Source organism: Balearica regulorum, chromosome 1 (assembly GCF_011004875.1).
Source record: "Balearica regulorum gibbericeps isolate bBalReg1 chromosome 1, bBalReg1.pri, whole genome shotgun sequence".
Lineage (NCBI taxonomy): Eukaryota > Metazoa > Chordata > Aves > Gruiformes > Gruidae > Balearica > Balearica regulorum.
In genome coordinates this window covers 38,433,772-38,448,368 of record NC_046184.1, presented here as the reverse complement: position 1 = coordinate 38,448,368, position 14,597 = coordinate 38,433,772, and the positions used below count along the sequence as shown (strand labels likewise).

Genomic DNA, 14,597 nt, shown 5'->3' with positions numbered 1-14,597 from the left:
CTGACCACACAAGCCCTTCCATGGCTGTTCCTGAACTGCATCAGGGGACAGCATCTCTACTTCTGTTGTTTTAGTCATTTCCAGCCAGCTCAGACTGAACAGGAAAATGGTGGAAATGAGCAGGGGAGAGGGGAGAGGAGAGGCTGCCCCTTGCAGCCAACAGATTTGTGCCTGGCTAAAGTGGCTCTGCAGCTCCAACCTCATGTTCCTTCACACCCCTTCTTTTGGTTTTTATTTTTCCCTTCCGATTCCTAAAAATTCATGTCTAACTTGCCTTTTTCTTCCTCTGTCTCACATGTTTCCTTTCTTCCACAGCTTCCATTACTCATCTCCCACCATTTCTCTCCCATAGCCCATGACCTCCATCTCCTCCATCTGGCATCATTTACTGGGTGCGCGCAGGGTAACCTGCTTGCGGACATACTACCAAGTGTCTCAGAGAAGTCCAGCTTGATGGATGAGTCCGTGGCTCTGGACAAGCTATGACTGTACAAAAACAGACATGACAGCACAAAACACGGTGGCCAGCACACGAGTGAAGTTTCTATTCTGGTTCTTCAGGCTGCATAGCAAAAAGAGATGAAGGAGAGAGACAACAATAATTGGGAAACCTTTGTAATTCACACAGTGTGTAATCCAAAATGCCTCGAGTTCAGTGCAAATCTCTGTATTTACTCCAAGCTTTGCCCGAGAATTGCAGGTAAGATTTGGGTCCATGAACCTCAATGGGAGGGCTCCTGCTTTGCCCTTGGGCTGTTTCCTCTGTGAAGAAAGGATGCTGGGACCAGGCTGTGGGCCATAAGGAAGGATGCAGAGAAGGCTGCTCGAGACTTTTATGTGCCCTTTGCTACACTATGTGAGCAAGGAGAAAGGAAGTATCTGGAGATCTAAAATGGATTAAAAGAAATACTTCCTTTTTTAACCCTCTGCAAAGATTGCTCAATAGGACAAAAATTTTAAACTCAGGGATAATAGTAATATCTATATTTATACCAGCTGAATTGCTGGTTGTCACAGTAGAGTTACAAAATCTTCAGATGAAGTGTTCTCAGCACCTTGCAGCATAAATGTTGACCCTTCTCCCTCCTCCCCAGATAACTCTGATACTGTAAAATGAATAAGATAAATTTTAGATTTAACCTGGAAAAATACTGTTGCGCTATCCTAATGTTCAGAAGAGAAGTTGTGTTTATTTAACACAAGAACATTAGCAGCTGGGCATGACATTATGATTCATGGAGATCTGCACTTTTAAACTCAGGAAATACAAATCAACCTATTTCTCATTAACCTTATCTCAAAAATCTGGTCGATGGGACATACGCGTAAGTTTACTCCTTTTTCAAAAAGCTTTTCCCTCCTCCAGGACTGCTGGTGTTCACCGCTTAGATCAAACTGCCAAGGTTAGCCATCAGGCTATTGGCTAACTACTTCTTGGATTAAGACATTCTTCTCAAATTGTTTATAGGCTGCTCCTCTCTTTCTGCTCAAGTCTGGACCTCTGTTTTTTAAATTACATACTGTGTTAGGCATCTTATCCCATCAACCCATGAGATCTCTTCTCTGCCCTCCTCGTTTCCTTTTATTCCAGAATAGATGGGTGCCATATGACTAATCTCCCGACACAATTCATTTCTTGCAAACCTGTATCATTTTAGTGGTTTTCTACCGCACCTTTCTAATCTTAGCAATAACACAATAGAGCCGGCCTCTCGCACGCGGCGCTCGGAAAGGGCTCTCATCAGTGTGCTTGACACTGCTGGAATAGCTTCAGTGGATTTAAACATCAGGCCTATATACCCAAAGAGCTCTCTTGGCTTTCTGACAACTGCCTAGCATGGTGCAGATGGTTTTAGTTTATTCCCCATTTACCACCAAATGATTTCCCCCTTAAAATTAATAGAAGAAAAATATTTGGAAAGTGATAGCTGGTTGTTAGATATTACTTTTAGTGTTCCTGTTCATATTTTTCTTTTCTTTCTTTTCTTTCCCATATGCGCTTGTTCTTGTGATCTTGCAGCATTGTAAAGTTATGATTCAGCAAAGGGCTGAAGGCGAGAGCACGGCCCCGCTCATGCCGTGGCCACCGCTGCAGCCGGGACCACTTCCCTGGTGTGCCTTCTGATGGGGCGCTCAGCTTGGTCACCTCTGCCACAGCACCCCGGCTCTGGGGTCACCATCACCTTCAGGATGTGGAGGAGGAGATGGTGTGCGTGGTGCCATCCCTGTGTTTGCCACGGACATGGTTCTGGGATGCAGCATGTGGATGAGGGAGGTTTTCAAAAGGTTTTCAAAGGGGTGTACAAAGAAACCCCCTGTTGCCTGTGTTTATTGCTTTTGGGGACATCCAGCCTCTCAATCCAGACCATCCCAAGGCTGGAGAGAAGAGGAGGCTTTTGATTCATACAGAATTGATAGCGTCTATTGAAATTAATTCCACATGGGGAAGTAAGCACTGTCTCCGCATAGTAACACCCAGTGTGGAGTATACTGCTGAATTCAGGCTCCGACTCCGAAAACGCTTGAAGGCAGAACATATGTTTTGGGGGGTTTTGCAGATACCACAACCCATGAGATATCTAAGGCAGCATGAACATGTTTCGTATAACCCACGAATGTAAAAAAATAAAAATTGTCAGAAGGCTTGAAACTTTTCCCATACATATTGCACTCAAATGAGCGTAACCAAGGTTTCTGCAGGGTTGCTACTCATTTATCCTCATATAATGACAATATGCCTTCACCTTCTAAATGGATTTGGTTGGGATCTAATCTAAGCATTCAGCTGGGCCTTAGAGCACCTGCCCCATCTTCAGGGCAGCGCTGTTAGACATTACCTCTGCTGCTCCTGTGCATCCCCTCTCTCCTCCCTTTCAGCCAAGGAGACTCTGAAAGTGTTTTGGCCCGAGTTTGATAGGTTGACTTCTTCAGTGGCGTAAGGTAGAGTGATTTCATTGATTTCCCAGAGCTACACAGATTCACACCATCTGGGAAGCTGACACAAAGGATTTACAGTGAAAAAGGTACATCATATTTTTATTATTTCCTGATGTTGTTTTATTGTTATGACATCACATTCTGGACAATGATAATTCAAAAGCCTCCTTTTATAGCCTTTTTACTGGACTGCATAGATGGAGGTTTAGGCTCCGTTCAAAGGCTCGACTGTATAGTTTTCATTCAAACTCAACCCAGCACGGGTAGAGTCGGTGCAGCAGGACCAAGCCTGACGGCAGTGTTGGTAGAAATGAACATTAGCTTTAACGAAGCAATCCAAATCACAGGAAGTGTCTGGCATGTTTTGATATGTTTAATTGCAATATTATCTGTAGCTGAGGGAATCTGATCAGGTTTGGGCTTGCAGTCTCCCATGCCCTGTTGCCGTCACCTGCTCTGAATCAGGAAGAGCAGTGCTGGTGAACTTTGCAAGTCTCAAAGAAGCTGCTGGCTCTTATTTGAAATATTTGTCCTTGGTGCCTGCAACATAAGTGCACTCCCTGAGCAGCAAGTCTCAGCTGAGATGGCTGGTTTCCACTAGAAATTTAAAACTTTGAGCATTTTTTCCTGTGTCTCATCCTCAGCTCACAAGGAACGTGACTGGACAGAAAAAGCCTGAAGTTAAGTCATGTAGGGGCTACATTCACTGCAGTGAGACTTTTTATTATGGAAGATAAGGAAGTATGCCTTGTGTAGAAGTGTATTTTGGCACGATGACTTGTGATCGAGGACATATAAATTTTTTAGTCTATAGGTCTAATTAGCCTTTCTTATTTAATTAATTGTTCCAGGTGATTTTAAGTGGAAACTATTTGAAAAAAATAGAGAAATCAGATGAAGAAATACCAGAAGACAATTATTTTATGACACAAAATGCTTCCCACTGACTCCTCAGCTGGTGCAGCCCACCTGGCCCACCCATCCTTTGGGAGAGACTGCAAGCTTCACGTTAGCTCCAGTATTTGTTGTGACTGTTGACGCTGTTCCACCCACTTTCTGAGTGTCGTACCGAGGGCTGGACAAATCATAAACAAAAAAAAAAATGATAAGAAGGTGTAGTGATAACATGACACTGTATTTTTGCCTTTTATTTCTATGTTTTAGATGCATATTTATGTTTGCTTGAGGCTTGAACTGATACTACAACAAATTAACATCTCCTTGGAGGTACGTGACAGCATTGTATAGCAAGACTTCAAAGCACGTATGATCTTAGTCTCCCTAATATACTGGGGGCATCGAAGGAGGGACTGGTGCATGTGAATAAATACCTCTAAGCTGTAAGTTTGAAATTACTCTAGCCTTCAATGCGTAGCATTCAAGGGACAGGTACGGGAATGCCTGCCTGCTCCAGGCAACGGGTCGTGCTGGCTCGGAGGGGAGATGTCAGTCTATACTGACTCTGTCCCTTTCCCAGCTTGGAGTTAGATGCAGAGCCTGAACCCTATTCCGGATTTTATGCACCTACCCGGTGCATGTGATGAAAACAACTGGCTTCTCTCCCTTTGGAGACACAGCTGGAAGAGGAGTCCAAGGGCAATTGCTCATGAGTGGGAGCTCTCAGCTCAGCCATGTAATTGGAAATGACCCATATTCCCATTTTTTTGGAGCTAGGTTAACATCACTGTCTCAGCTTCCTGAACAGTCAGTGGGGAGGGATCAGTGATTCATCCCACCCAGCTTAGACCCATATTTGAGGAAGGAATGAATTGCCCTCTGGCTGATTAAAATCTTAGATGAGACATCTAACTTTTAAATGACTAAACCTTGGTGACACAGATCTTCTAAATGCAGAAAACCTGTTTAATTTGGCTACTCTTTTGACCTGTATCTGGAAAAAAAACCAGTAACTTTTCATCAACACCAAACACTTAAGTTTACTTTTTTATTTACTACTATCCCACTGCTTCCTGGGGTCAGCCCTCCTTAGCTTGTGGGCGTTTGTCTCAATTAAAACCACAGCGTAGCTGCTCTAGTACAACCGCCTACACCTCCACAGGCTACGAGGGCATCTGCTCATTTTCCTGGTGCTGTCAAAGTGTCTTTAACTGCCCTTGTGCACGTGATGGAGGAGAAGAGCTCATCCCAAAGGTTTGCACTGCTGACATTATTGCAGGGCTCTGTCACTGAGGGGACTCAGTCCCCTTGGAGCAGAGAAGCCTTTGGAGTTTTGTCATTGGGAAACAGAGAGCACCACACACCCAAGGTGTCTGCAGCCTTACATCTCTGCGCATCGCCTTCCCAGCAGTGTAAAATCACATCTTTACATCCCAATCACCCATTGCAAATCTGTGGGACTGGCGCAGGTGCATTGAACTCACAAAAATAAGAAGTGTTTTGGAAGCTTCTCAGATGAGGGTTGGCTTTTCTCTGCTTAGTCACCACTGGATAATTTTACTGAAACCCACAACAATGGGTGAAAGGGAAAACTCATGCAAACCAATTTAACGCTGTACATACAGTACAGCAACCTTAGCAAGGGAACTAAAGCGAAGCCAAATCTGTACCATGCTTGCTGAGCTTTCAAAGGCACTTCAGAAGTCCTGAATACCAGTAAGGGTGTTTCAAAGCGACCCTGTTTTAGAACGTAATGGAGTTAGTACGTTAGCTGTGATAGTGTGGAGCAGGGAGGGAGCGGTTACTTCTGAACTGTTTATTGATCTATTTCCTCATTTTTAATTTTCTAGAGCAACTCACAGTTATGCTTAAGCAAACAGCAGCATGTTAAGTTTAGTAGGAGCTGTGTGTTAGCCTCTGAATTTCCATAAAGTATTCGAGCAGAAGAGAAGCAAGTTGTGTAAGTAGTTTGGTATCAGCAGCCTTCCGTCTCAAACAGGGGGGGAATGAGTAGGGGTCCCAACCTGCTGATGCACCCTGGGATGCCCTCTGCTCCGCTCCACATGCACGCGTGCATGTGACTGTTTTGAGTACTTTCCTATTTCCAAGCCAAGCAATTAGCCAAAATTCAGGGCCCTGGATGTGGTTTCATTTAGAAAGACAAATCGAATCAGGTGTTGCTTGACCTAAGCTTGCCTCTTGGTGAGGAGCACACTGAGTCTGGTCTCCCGAGCAAAGCAGGAATGGACCGAGGAGCCGTACGCAGCTTCTTTGCTCACAGGTTTAGTCTTTCTAGTCTGCGCTTGGGCTAAAAGTGTTCTTGCTGAGCTTTCCTCCAGCCATGCTCCCAGTGCTATTTGCGTCGGTCTGTCTCTTCTTTCCCCACTTCTGTTTTTCTCTTCCTTTTTTTTGCATATAATTTGCTATAATAACAATAAAATGTCTTTTACTAGTTTCAGTGTACAGAACAGAGGTTCCAACTTTAGCTGGTCTTCACTTCCATGAAAGAGATTAATTCTTGCTAACACTCATTGCCATAAGCAACTCCAGTCAGATTTCACCCAACTCCGCAGCACTGTTTTCCTTGCTGCCTCTGTCATCTGTGTGCATCCCCATCTGTGCTTATTTAGCCTCATGATTTTGCAGGTTTTGCTGTTACCAGAAAAGTCATTACTTATCCACGACCAGTTAGTTTCAGGTCTGCACATCCTAGAAGTGTATTTAAGACCTTGAAGTTCCCCATAACGTAGAGTTCAGAAAAGTACAAAGGTAAATCTCTGCACTACAAGCTGAAGTCAAAACTTCATGAGAAAAAGGCAATAGTAGAGGTCATCCTTTCCAGGTCAAGGCTAATTACTGAAAAGAATGGAAACAGCCTTGAAGTTGTTAAGGGAAAGGGGATAGACAGAAGATTATGAATGCTTCCTGTGTTCCACAGGAAATGAAAACTTCCTATTTTCCTTTCTTAAGCCTATTTCCTATCGAAATCAGGAGCTATACCATTTAGTTGTGTGTATTGGTTAAGAAAGATGGGGACTATTTTCATGTAGCGCACACATATAACCAAACCGAGGTGTTCTGTGTCAAATTCTGACAGAAGGAAGCCAGCTTCCATTCCCAGCATGGATAATTAAATGCTGATGAAGCAATTTAATTCTAAGGATTTTAATCAGAAACTGTAACTTTTGCCCCTATAAAAATGTGAACAATAATGCACTGAAACTTATTTATGAAACAAATGTCCTTATTGGTCTGGATAGTACAAGGCTTCTGACATTCATTCTCATCTCCTACTCTGCACTGTGTCATTGCTGTGGTGTTGTTTTAAATAAAATATAACGCTTTGCTGAGCGTGCCAGAGACACATGTGATAGAGAATCACCAGACACCTTTGAAAAATCTAAAATACGTGTATTTTTTAAAACTGGTAGAAAGATACAGTGAGAGCTATGGTCCTGCTGTATAGTTTCACGCACCCAAAGACAAACAGATGCGTCTCGTGACTGTAAACTGTTTGCAAAGGTGAGAGCGGGGGGGTTTGTTATGGCCTCCTCAAACACAAGTTCTGTGTCGTGAGCTTTGCCACACAGGGTTGTTTAGGGCAAGACCCCCTCCTCCCTGCAAAGAAGTAAAGTGACTTGTTGACCAGTCATGGTGGTACCCCTGAGACCTATGGGGACTATAACTGGACAGGGAGGTGGATCTCAAGGGCGTTGCTACTAACAGAAGAACAGCTGTATGTGGTCCTGCTTTTCTCTTGCTTTTTCCATGCTCTGGGGAGACCAAAAGCCTGGATTGCGGGGGGAGACACCAGCGGGTGACATTCCTCCAGGTCTTGGATCTCATTGAAGTTGCTGTGTCTTTGTTGGGATATAAATGCCAAACCTAAACCATCCCAAATGGAGCACATTATGAACCTTTGGCAAAATAGTCTTATAACAGCGCCTTAGATAGAGATTAATTTGTCTTGGCCCCAAGCGCAGCTGCAGTCTAGGAGTGGTAATTCATTGTAAACACCTTTAGAGCATGTCAGGCCTCATAAAACCCCTATCTTAGACTATGATGTAGCTTTAAAGACAATACTCTGCAGTTATGTAGGGCCAAAGTAACTCCTTCTATGCATCTGCTGAGCTGATTTGTTTTCAAATGTTGATTTAAATTTTAGTTTTTATTATGTGATATTGCTAAAACTATGGTTTTACGGCAAATGTGTTCCAGTGCAATAAAAATGTGCTTATTTTTCTGCCTACTCCCTGAACTAAGAATAAAATGCCTTAAGGGACTATATATATTTAATAGATTTTCTGAATTAAAAACCCCTACGATTAAAATCATAATCTTTGGTGGTCCCACATAATATTTTGTAGCTGACATTCATATATAATGTAATACAATCCTGTTTTTTGATGGGACTTCTGCCTTTGCTAAGTTTCCTCTCTGCCTAATTAATGTTTCTGCCTGCCATTGATTTTTCAGATCCACCCAGCTTTCATTTGTTATTTTCTTTCACCGATTATTTTAATAGCGTGCCTTAATGTAGCATATGTTTAGATTCCAGCTTCAGTTTTACCCCAGCCATTATTAACAATGTAAAGCTCCTCCTTTATATGACAATGCTAATGTTTTTAGCTGTGCTTAATTAGCCCCATCTTAGTAGGGAAGCACTGTTGAAGACTTGTGTCTTATCTCCTAATGTTTCAATTTCCCCTTTTGCTAGCAGATAAAAGCTGATGATAATCCTGTGCTGCAGGTTTGGGGCACAACCATCTGCAGCCTTATTTTAGACTGTAAACAGGCAGATTGCTTCCTACTTAAACTGCTACCACATTAGACTGTTATCTTCAGGCTAATCGTAATTACATTCACGTACCTTCAGAGGATGTTCATTACAGGAAGATGCCTTCTTTTTCTTGAATCCTGGAAGAAGTGCATTGCACGTCTGGAGCAATAAAGCAAGGGGAAGTGTTAAAATACAGGTAGGAAGGAAAAAAATGAAAAAAAAATTCCCTAAGCCAAAAAGGTGTTTGGGTGGCAAAGGGAAATAAAAGGTAGGAAGAAAAAACACACGTTAAACCTTGCTGTCACATGGAAGTGAATCACCCCAGAGCGTAAGAGCAAAGCAGAGCTCATCACACCGACGGAAGCACACAAGGACAGTCAGAGCAGCAACTCGGCCAGAGCAAGTGTCCCGCAACAAGGTGGAGTACATGCACGGGGCGGCTTTGCTCCTCCTGCGCCTGCGAGTGAGGTGGGGTCGAGGTTCCCTGTCACTAGTGTCTCCTAGCGTGGCCCATGGGCCCAGGAGCCAGGTGGGAACAGAGCATTAACCCACACTGACTATGCCAGCTACGAAACATCCAGACAGCAAGGATGGCTGTATTTTTCAGACGATGTATATAACACACAGTGGCAGACATTCATCTCACTGAGCAAGCAGATGTAACAAAGCTTCAATCGGTATTATTTCTGAATCAAGAAGGCATATAGCAATTGGACCTTTCTTTGCACTTAATGGCTATATGCCAACATACATTTGTATGTTTAAAAATTAATGTGATCAGGAAGATGGTGGGAGACTGAAAAAAAAAGATTAATTGAGAGACAAATTCTACATCCATATATGCAAATGTACTGGGGTGAGAATCATTGCTTTGTTCGGACATCAGGTGAAGTTTGAGCTGTGACAAATCTGACTCCTCGCTTGCCATCAGAGGAACACGTTGTTGCCATTACGCTGGATCCTGTCCCTAACGATGACCAGACCAGATGTTTTGGGTTTAAAAAAAGCTATGGACAATTAAATTGCTGTGCAAGGCACTGGCAGCACCAGCTTTAAGTAATTCCCTGTCTTTGTGTGGATGTGATGTGATGGGAGTGGAAAGCAAAAGCAGAAACTTAATATGACCCTTGCCACAGGCATCTTGGATAAAACACTCTTGGCTGCTAGACAAACGCAGGCCTCGATCCTGCAGAAGCCGATTAGTTTTATACTCACAAATAGTCCCAGTGTGGCATAAAGCGTGCAGAAGTTTACTGGAAGATGCCCTGAGAAGGGAAGTGGGCGAGAAGCAAGCTGGAGAAATGACTAGAGGGGAGTTAAGCACAGGGTAGCAGTTCAGCCACTTGGCTGATCCATAAGGTGGGTGGGTTACAGCTGGAGCATCCCATCAGATAAAACAACAGGAAGAGCCGAGTGATGGCAACCACAGGGAAGCCGACCACCAGGGAGACCGAAAAGTGGAATGATCCTTTAATACCACCAAGCTGGGTGAGAAAGGAGATGAGAAGAGGATACATAATGTGATGAATGCAATTACTCACATCTCTGACTCAGGACTGAATGGGTGTTACTACTTAATGCTTTTTTTGTGATTGTATTTTGGTTATTTTACAAAGAACCAAGTCCAAAGGGAACATGCCATGAAGCCCTTGGGAAAGCAGAGGTTACTAAGCCAAAAGAGATTAGGTGGAGAGTTTGCAAATGAGTGAACACAAAGAATGTGTAAACCTAAACATCTGAGGAATTAATATCTGAACAATCGTCTTAGGTGAGAGAGGCATGGTTGCAAATATGAACCAATGGACATGCACCACAATCTTTGAATCTCACTGAACAGGCATGGGGATCATGTAAGAGCAAATGAAGAGGGGAAGCCAGAAGAATCCTGTCCAACCTGCCTATAACAACTTCAGAGGGGTGAGTGTTTAATGCAGTGTTTCCTGAGCTCAAGTTTTGCTCCAGACTGTACCCAGCCACATCCCTGTGTCTGCTGCTCTGAGTACCTGCTCTTTTTAACCGAATGGCCGCAAAATATAAACTCCATGCACTTGGATGTGAACTGCAATCTTTCCTAAAAAGAGGAGAAGGCTCATCATCTTGGTGGACCCTGAAAAGGCAGGTTAGAAGCCAGACAACAAAACCCATTTTGGCCTTGCCTGAGCTATAGTATTTCCTGTTTGGCAGGGAGGATCGCTGCTCCCCAGCGCAGAGCTGAGCCCTTAGCTCGGCACAGCAAGTCCCATGCCAGGAACGGGTGCCTCACCTTTAGGGGAACCTCGTAAGACGTGTCCCCCTGCTGAGCGCCCACCCCTGGGGCCCCTAACAGCAAAGGCACTTCTCAGGCACATGCCTATGGTCCTGGGACAAAAAAAGACTACTTGCATGCAAAGCTTTTACAAATTTGGTCACTGTGACCAAACTTTATTACCCATTTTATGGAACTGTGACAAAAGTCTAGGAATCAAACAACATGGGGATCACAGAGGCTATTATGTTTATTGTGCTGAACAGACTGTGATAATCCATTAAAGGAACATTTTCAACAAGCAAGCGATTCAAAGTACAATCATAGACAGCAACTCTACACGAAGAACAAAGCAAAAAGTTAGAAGACACTCAAAAGAAAAAGTAAACTGTAGTTAAACATCTTGAAGCGTTTTTTTTTTTTCCTGCAAACACACCTCTCTTGCAGAAATGGTAGAAGTTAAATGTCCAGTCTTAGTTAGCAGTGACCAATGACAGCAAAGAACAGTCGTATAAAATTTATCTCCCACAAAAATAAACTATATATATAAAAAATTTTATGATGTTCTCACTGATTCAATGGCCACATGCAATTTTTCAGTCTGAAAAAATGAGGTATAGTAGGCCCTAAGAGGTAGTAATGTGTTTTGATTGTACTACAATATACAGAAAATATAAGATTCAGTTCATCAGAGTGGTAAGTCTCTTGGAGGTTGAAGCGTGACACACACCCAGCGATTATTTCTGTGTCAGCCACTGAATACTATGGTTTTAAAAAAAGCAAAAAAACCAACCCCAAACCCCAAAAGGGACTTGCTAAGGCTTGATTCGATGCCCTTTGAAGTCAGCAGAATTCCTTCTGCTGCCTTCAAGTGACACTGGATTTGGCCTGTTAGAGCTACTGTATAGCTAGGATTATTTCTCTTTCACTCAACATTAACATGTCTAGTTGTAATACTCCGATCAGCTCTTTCTCAGTGATTTCCGTCACTGAACCCTCTGCGGGCGTTCGAGGAGGTCCACATTTCTTGACACTGCCTCTTGGAAGAAGCCAGTAAGTAGTTATCTTTAACTGCATTTGGCTCGGTACTAAAGCCATACCAACAGACGCCTTCCTGAGAAACTACCCCTGGCCCAGTTATTAATACAATGGTACAAAGTACTGACTAAGAAAGAGAGGAAGAAGGGAAATAAAACAGAAATAGAGAAAACGAACAGGAGGGGAGAGAGAGAGAGAGAGAGAAAGAACAACAAAAGTGAAAGAGGAGAATAAAAAACCTCTACATAAGAAGCATTTAAAATAAATCTGGCTGAAACATATTACAAAATCACATTTGTGTAAAATACATGAAAATACTTGTCAAGTATTTTCTTACAATCTACTAATTATTTTTTTAAAACACATATTTGTGATTGCATTATGCAAAAGCTGAGCTTGTTGCTTCCCACCTACAAAGCTTCAAGTTTCTTTGAAGGTTTTTTTTTGTTCATTTTTTTTTTAATACGAAAGTAATTTAAAATGTGTTCATTTTCCACAAGTTATTTTACAAAAATACTTTTGAATTAGGGATTAGTTGCAGTCCTAACTGTTTCAAACGTCTCAAAACTAATGCTGAAAGTAACAAGTTCATTCCATTTAAAGTCTGGAGGTAGGTCTTTGTCAATCAATTAGTCCATTTCTTTAAACAATTCATTTGAGGTACAAACTTGGACAGTAATATTTAAACATTACAGCTAAATTTTTTTCTATGATGTCATGTAGTGTCATTGAAGAAAATTATCCTCACAAACCTATCAGCAATTCAGTACAAAAATATATTCAAGTTAACAGTACATTACACAGAAGTCTAGCAGAGAATAGGGTAAGTACATTTAAAAAAAAAAACACAAAACAAACCAAGAGAAAGAAAAATACATAGTCATGCTGAAACACAATAAAGATATTGCTTCCTTAACTGCAATTAAGTGTTGAAGTAAAAATAAGGGGAAAATGCAGATACTCATGATATATCTACCCAGTAAAAATTTCCTGCATTGAATGTGTATAGCAGCATGTATTTATCAGTCTGTTGAGTTATTTGTAAAAATCAGAGGTAGTATTGAGTAGTGGGGTAATATTGCATCTGGTGCTAAAAGTGCTGCTTTGAATGAAAAGATGGAGAAATGCCACTGGCACAGAGGTGCTCAGTGAACCATCCTATGTCAAAATATATCGCTTGAAGTAATGCACGAGCTTAGCTGAGGTACGTTGGTGTTGGTCTTTACATCAAGACTGATGAGTAATGAGGAGAGATTCAATTCTTTTGAAATACTGGTACGGGGCGAGTGGAATTAGTTGAAACTAAGCGAAACATCTGGATTATTTTTGTTCCGATAAATTCATGATTAATTTTGAGGTACCTTTCTGTATGTTTTAAAACACTTTTCCCAATAAAGACTTAATCATTAATGGTGTAAGAGTGTTTGGTGTCAGTCATTTGTGTTTCCAGAGTAAACGCCTGGCTTTACAGAAAGCCGACTCCGTCTAGCTTCCCACCATCCAGAAGATGAGGGCTGTTCATTTTGTTTACTACTACTTCTGCCGATATGTTCGTATCTATAACTATGCAACGTATCTTTGTCTTTCTTCCCTTTTGCAAAATGAAAGTACCTTTTTCGTGTTGATTTCTTTCTTCCGATTACCAGCTGAATGAAGTGAAAGATCAGCTTTCAATTTTTTTTCCTGAAATAACAGTAAGTCTTAAAAAAAAAAAAAATCAAGTACAAGTCTACATGAAGGTTACAAAAAAAAAAAAAAAAAAGAGTAGTATCTATCCCCTATCTTTGGTGTTCTAAAACAGGGAGTTCACTAAGTAGGGAGTGGGTTGCTGGAAATGTTGCAAGGCTTTAGTGTTACACACCCAGCCTTTCCTATTTCAATGCCCTTTATAATGACTATGTTACAAGTTTCTTGTTTATATGCAGTGCAGTGAATGACATAAACCTGATTCGGAGTTCTTCTTCACCCATTCACCCTTACTTAGCAGCTCAAACAAACTATTAGTAGGTTAAGAAAAAAGAAAACAGTAATTAAAAGTTGCATCCTTAATCTGTGTCCCCTTGTGTTACAGCAGTTTTTCACTAAACCTGGGACTGTGAAGGGATTACAAAGATGATGATTAGTCAAATCCTTTTTAAGGTTATGTGATTTTTTTTTCCCCCCAGGCAAAAGTGGAAAGACCATGGCAATAGAAAATAAGTGGTCAAGGCAGTGTCTTCTCCCTTCAAAAGACCCAACTGCTGATGAGGTAGAAATTGCATGGTGTGGTCTCCTAGTCTTCCTCTGCAGACTCTTGTGAGGACGTTTCTTCAGTCTCTTCCTAGAACACACAAAGAGATAAAATAAATACTGTGGCGACTGTGCACCTTGGACTCCCACCTCATTCTTCTCTCACGCTGCTGTCAATTACCTCCTGAGCTAACAAAATGCCCTTGACAGCTGCTGTGACATCTCAAGAAGCCACCTTGGGGAGGATAGGAAGGTTCCCTGCTCTCTGATCCCCCCACTTTGCCTTGCCAGGCTTTCCTCCTCCCCCAGGGATGCCAAGAAAAAGTAATCTGAGCCATGCTCTGTCATGGGCCTCGTACAGCCAGCAGACAGGGGCAGCTAGAAAATGGAAAGCATTTTAAGTAGGTATCCAACGTTAAGCGGGTGCTCTGGGAAGCCTTCTCCTCCACCCTCGTGCTGCCTTCACGTTTG

At 42.2% G+C, this 14,597-nt stretch overlaps 1 protein-coding gene across 2 annotated transcripts in view; it reads right to left on the bottom strand.

Annotated features, from left to right (window-relative positions):
* Positions 1–480: 480 nt before the first annotated feature.
* The window catches only part of HMGA2 (high mobility group AT-hook 2), a 131,941-nt gene continuing 117,824 nt past the window's right edge, over positions 481–14,597 (bottom strand). The window contains exons 5-6 of one of the 2 annotated variants that reach the window (XM_075745958.1): positions 1,056–1,106; positions 481–579 (exon numbers count right to left, since the gene is read on the bottom strand). In XM_075745958.1, the coding sequence (XP_075602073.1) occupies positions 481–579; positions 1,056–1,106 (150 nt within the window). Of the gene's footprint in view, positions 580–1,055; positions 1,107–11,091; positions 14,218–14,597 lie in introns of those variants that run through there. The other variant, XM_075745966.1, reaches the window with a different exon arrangement.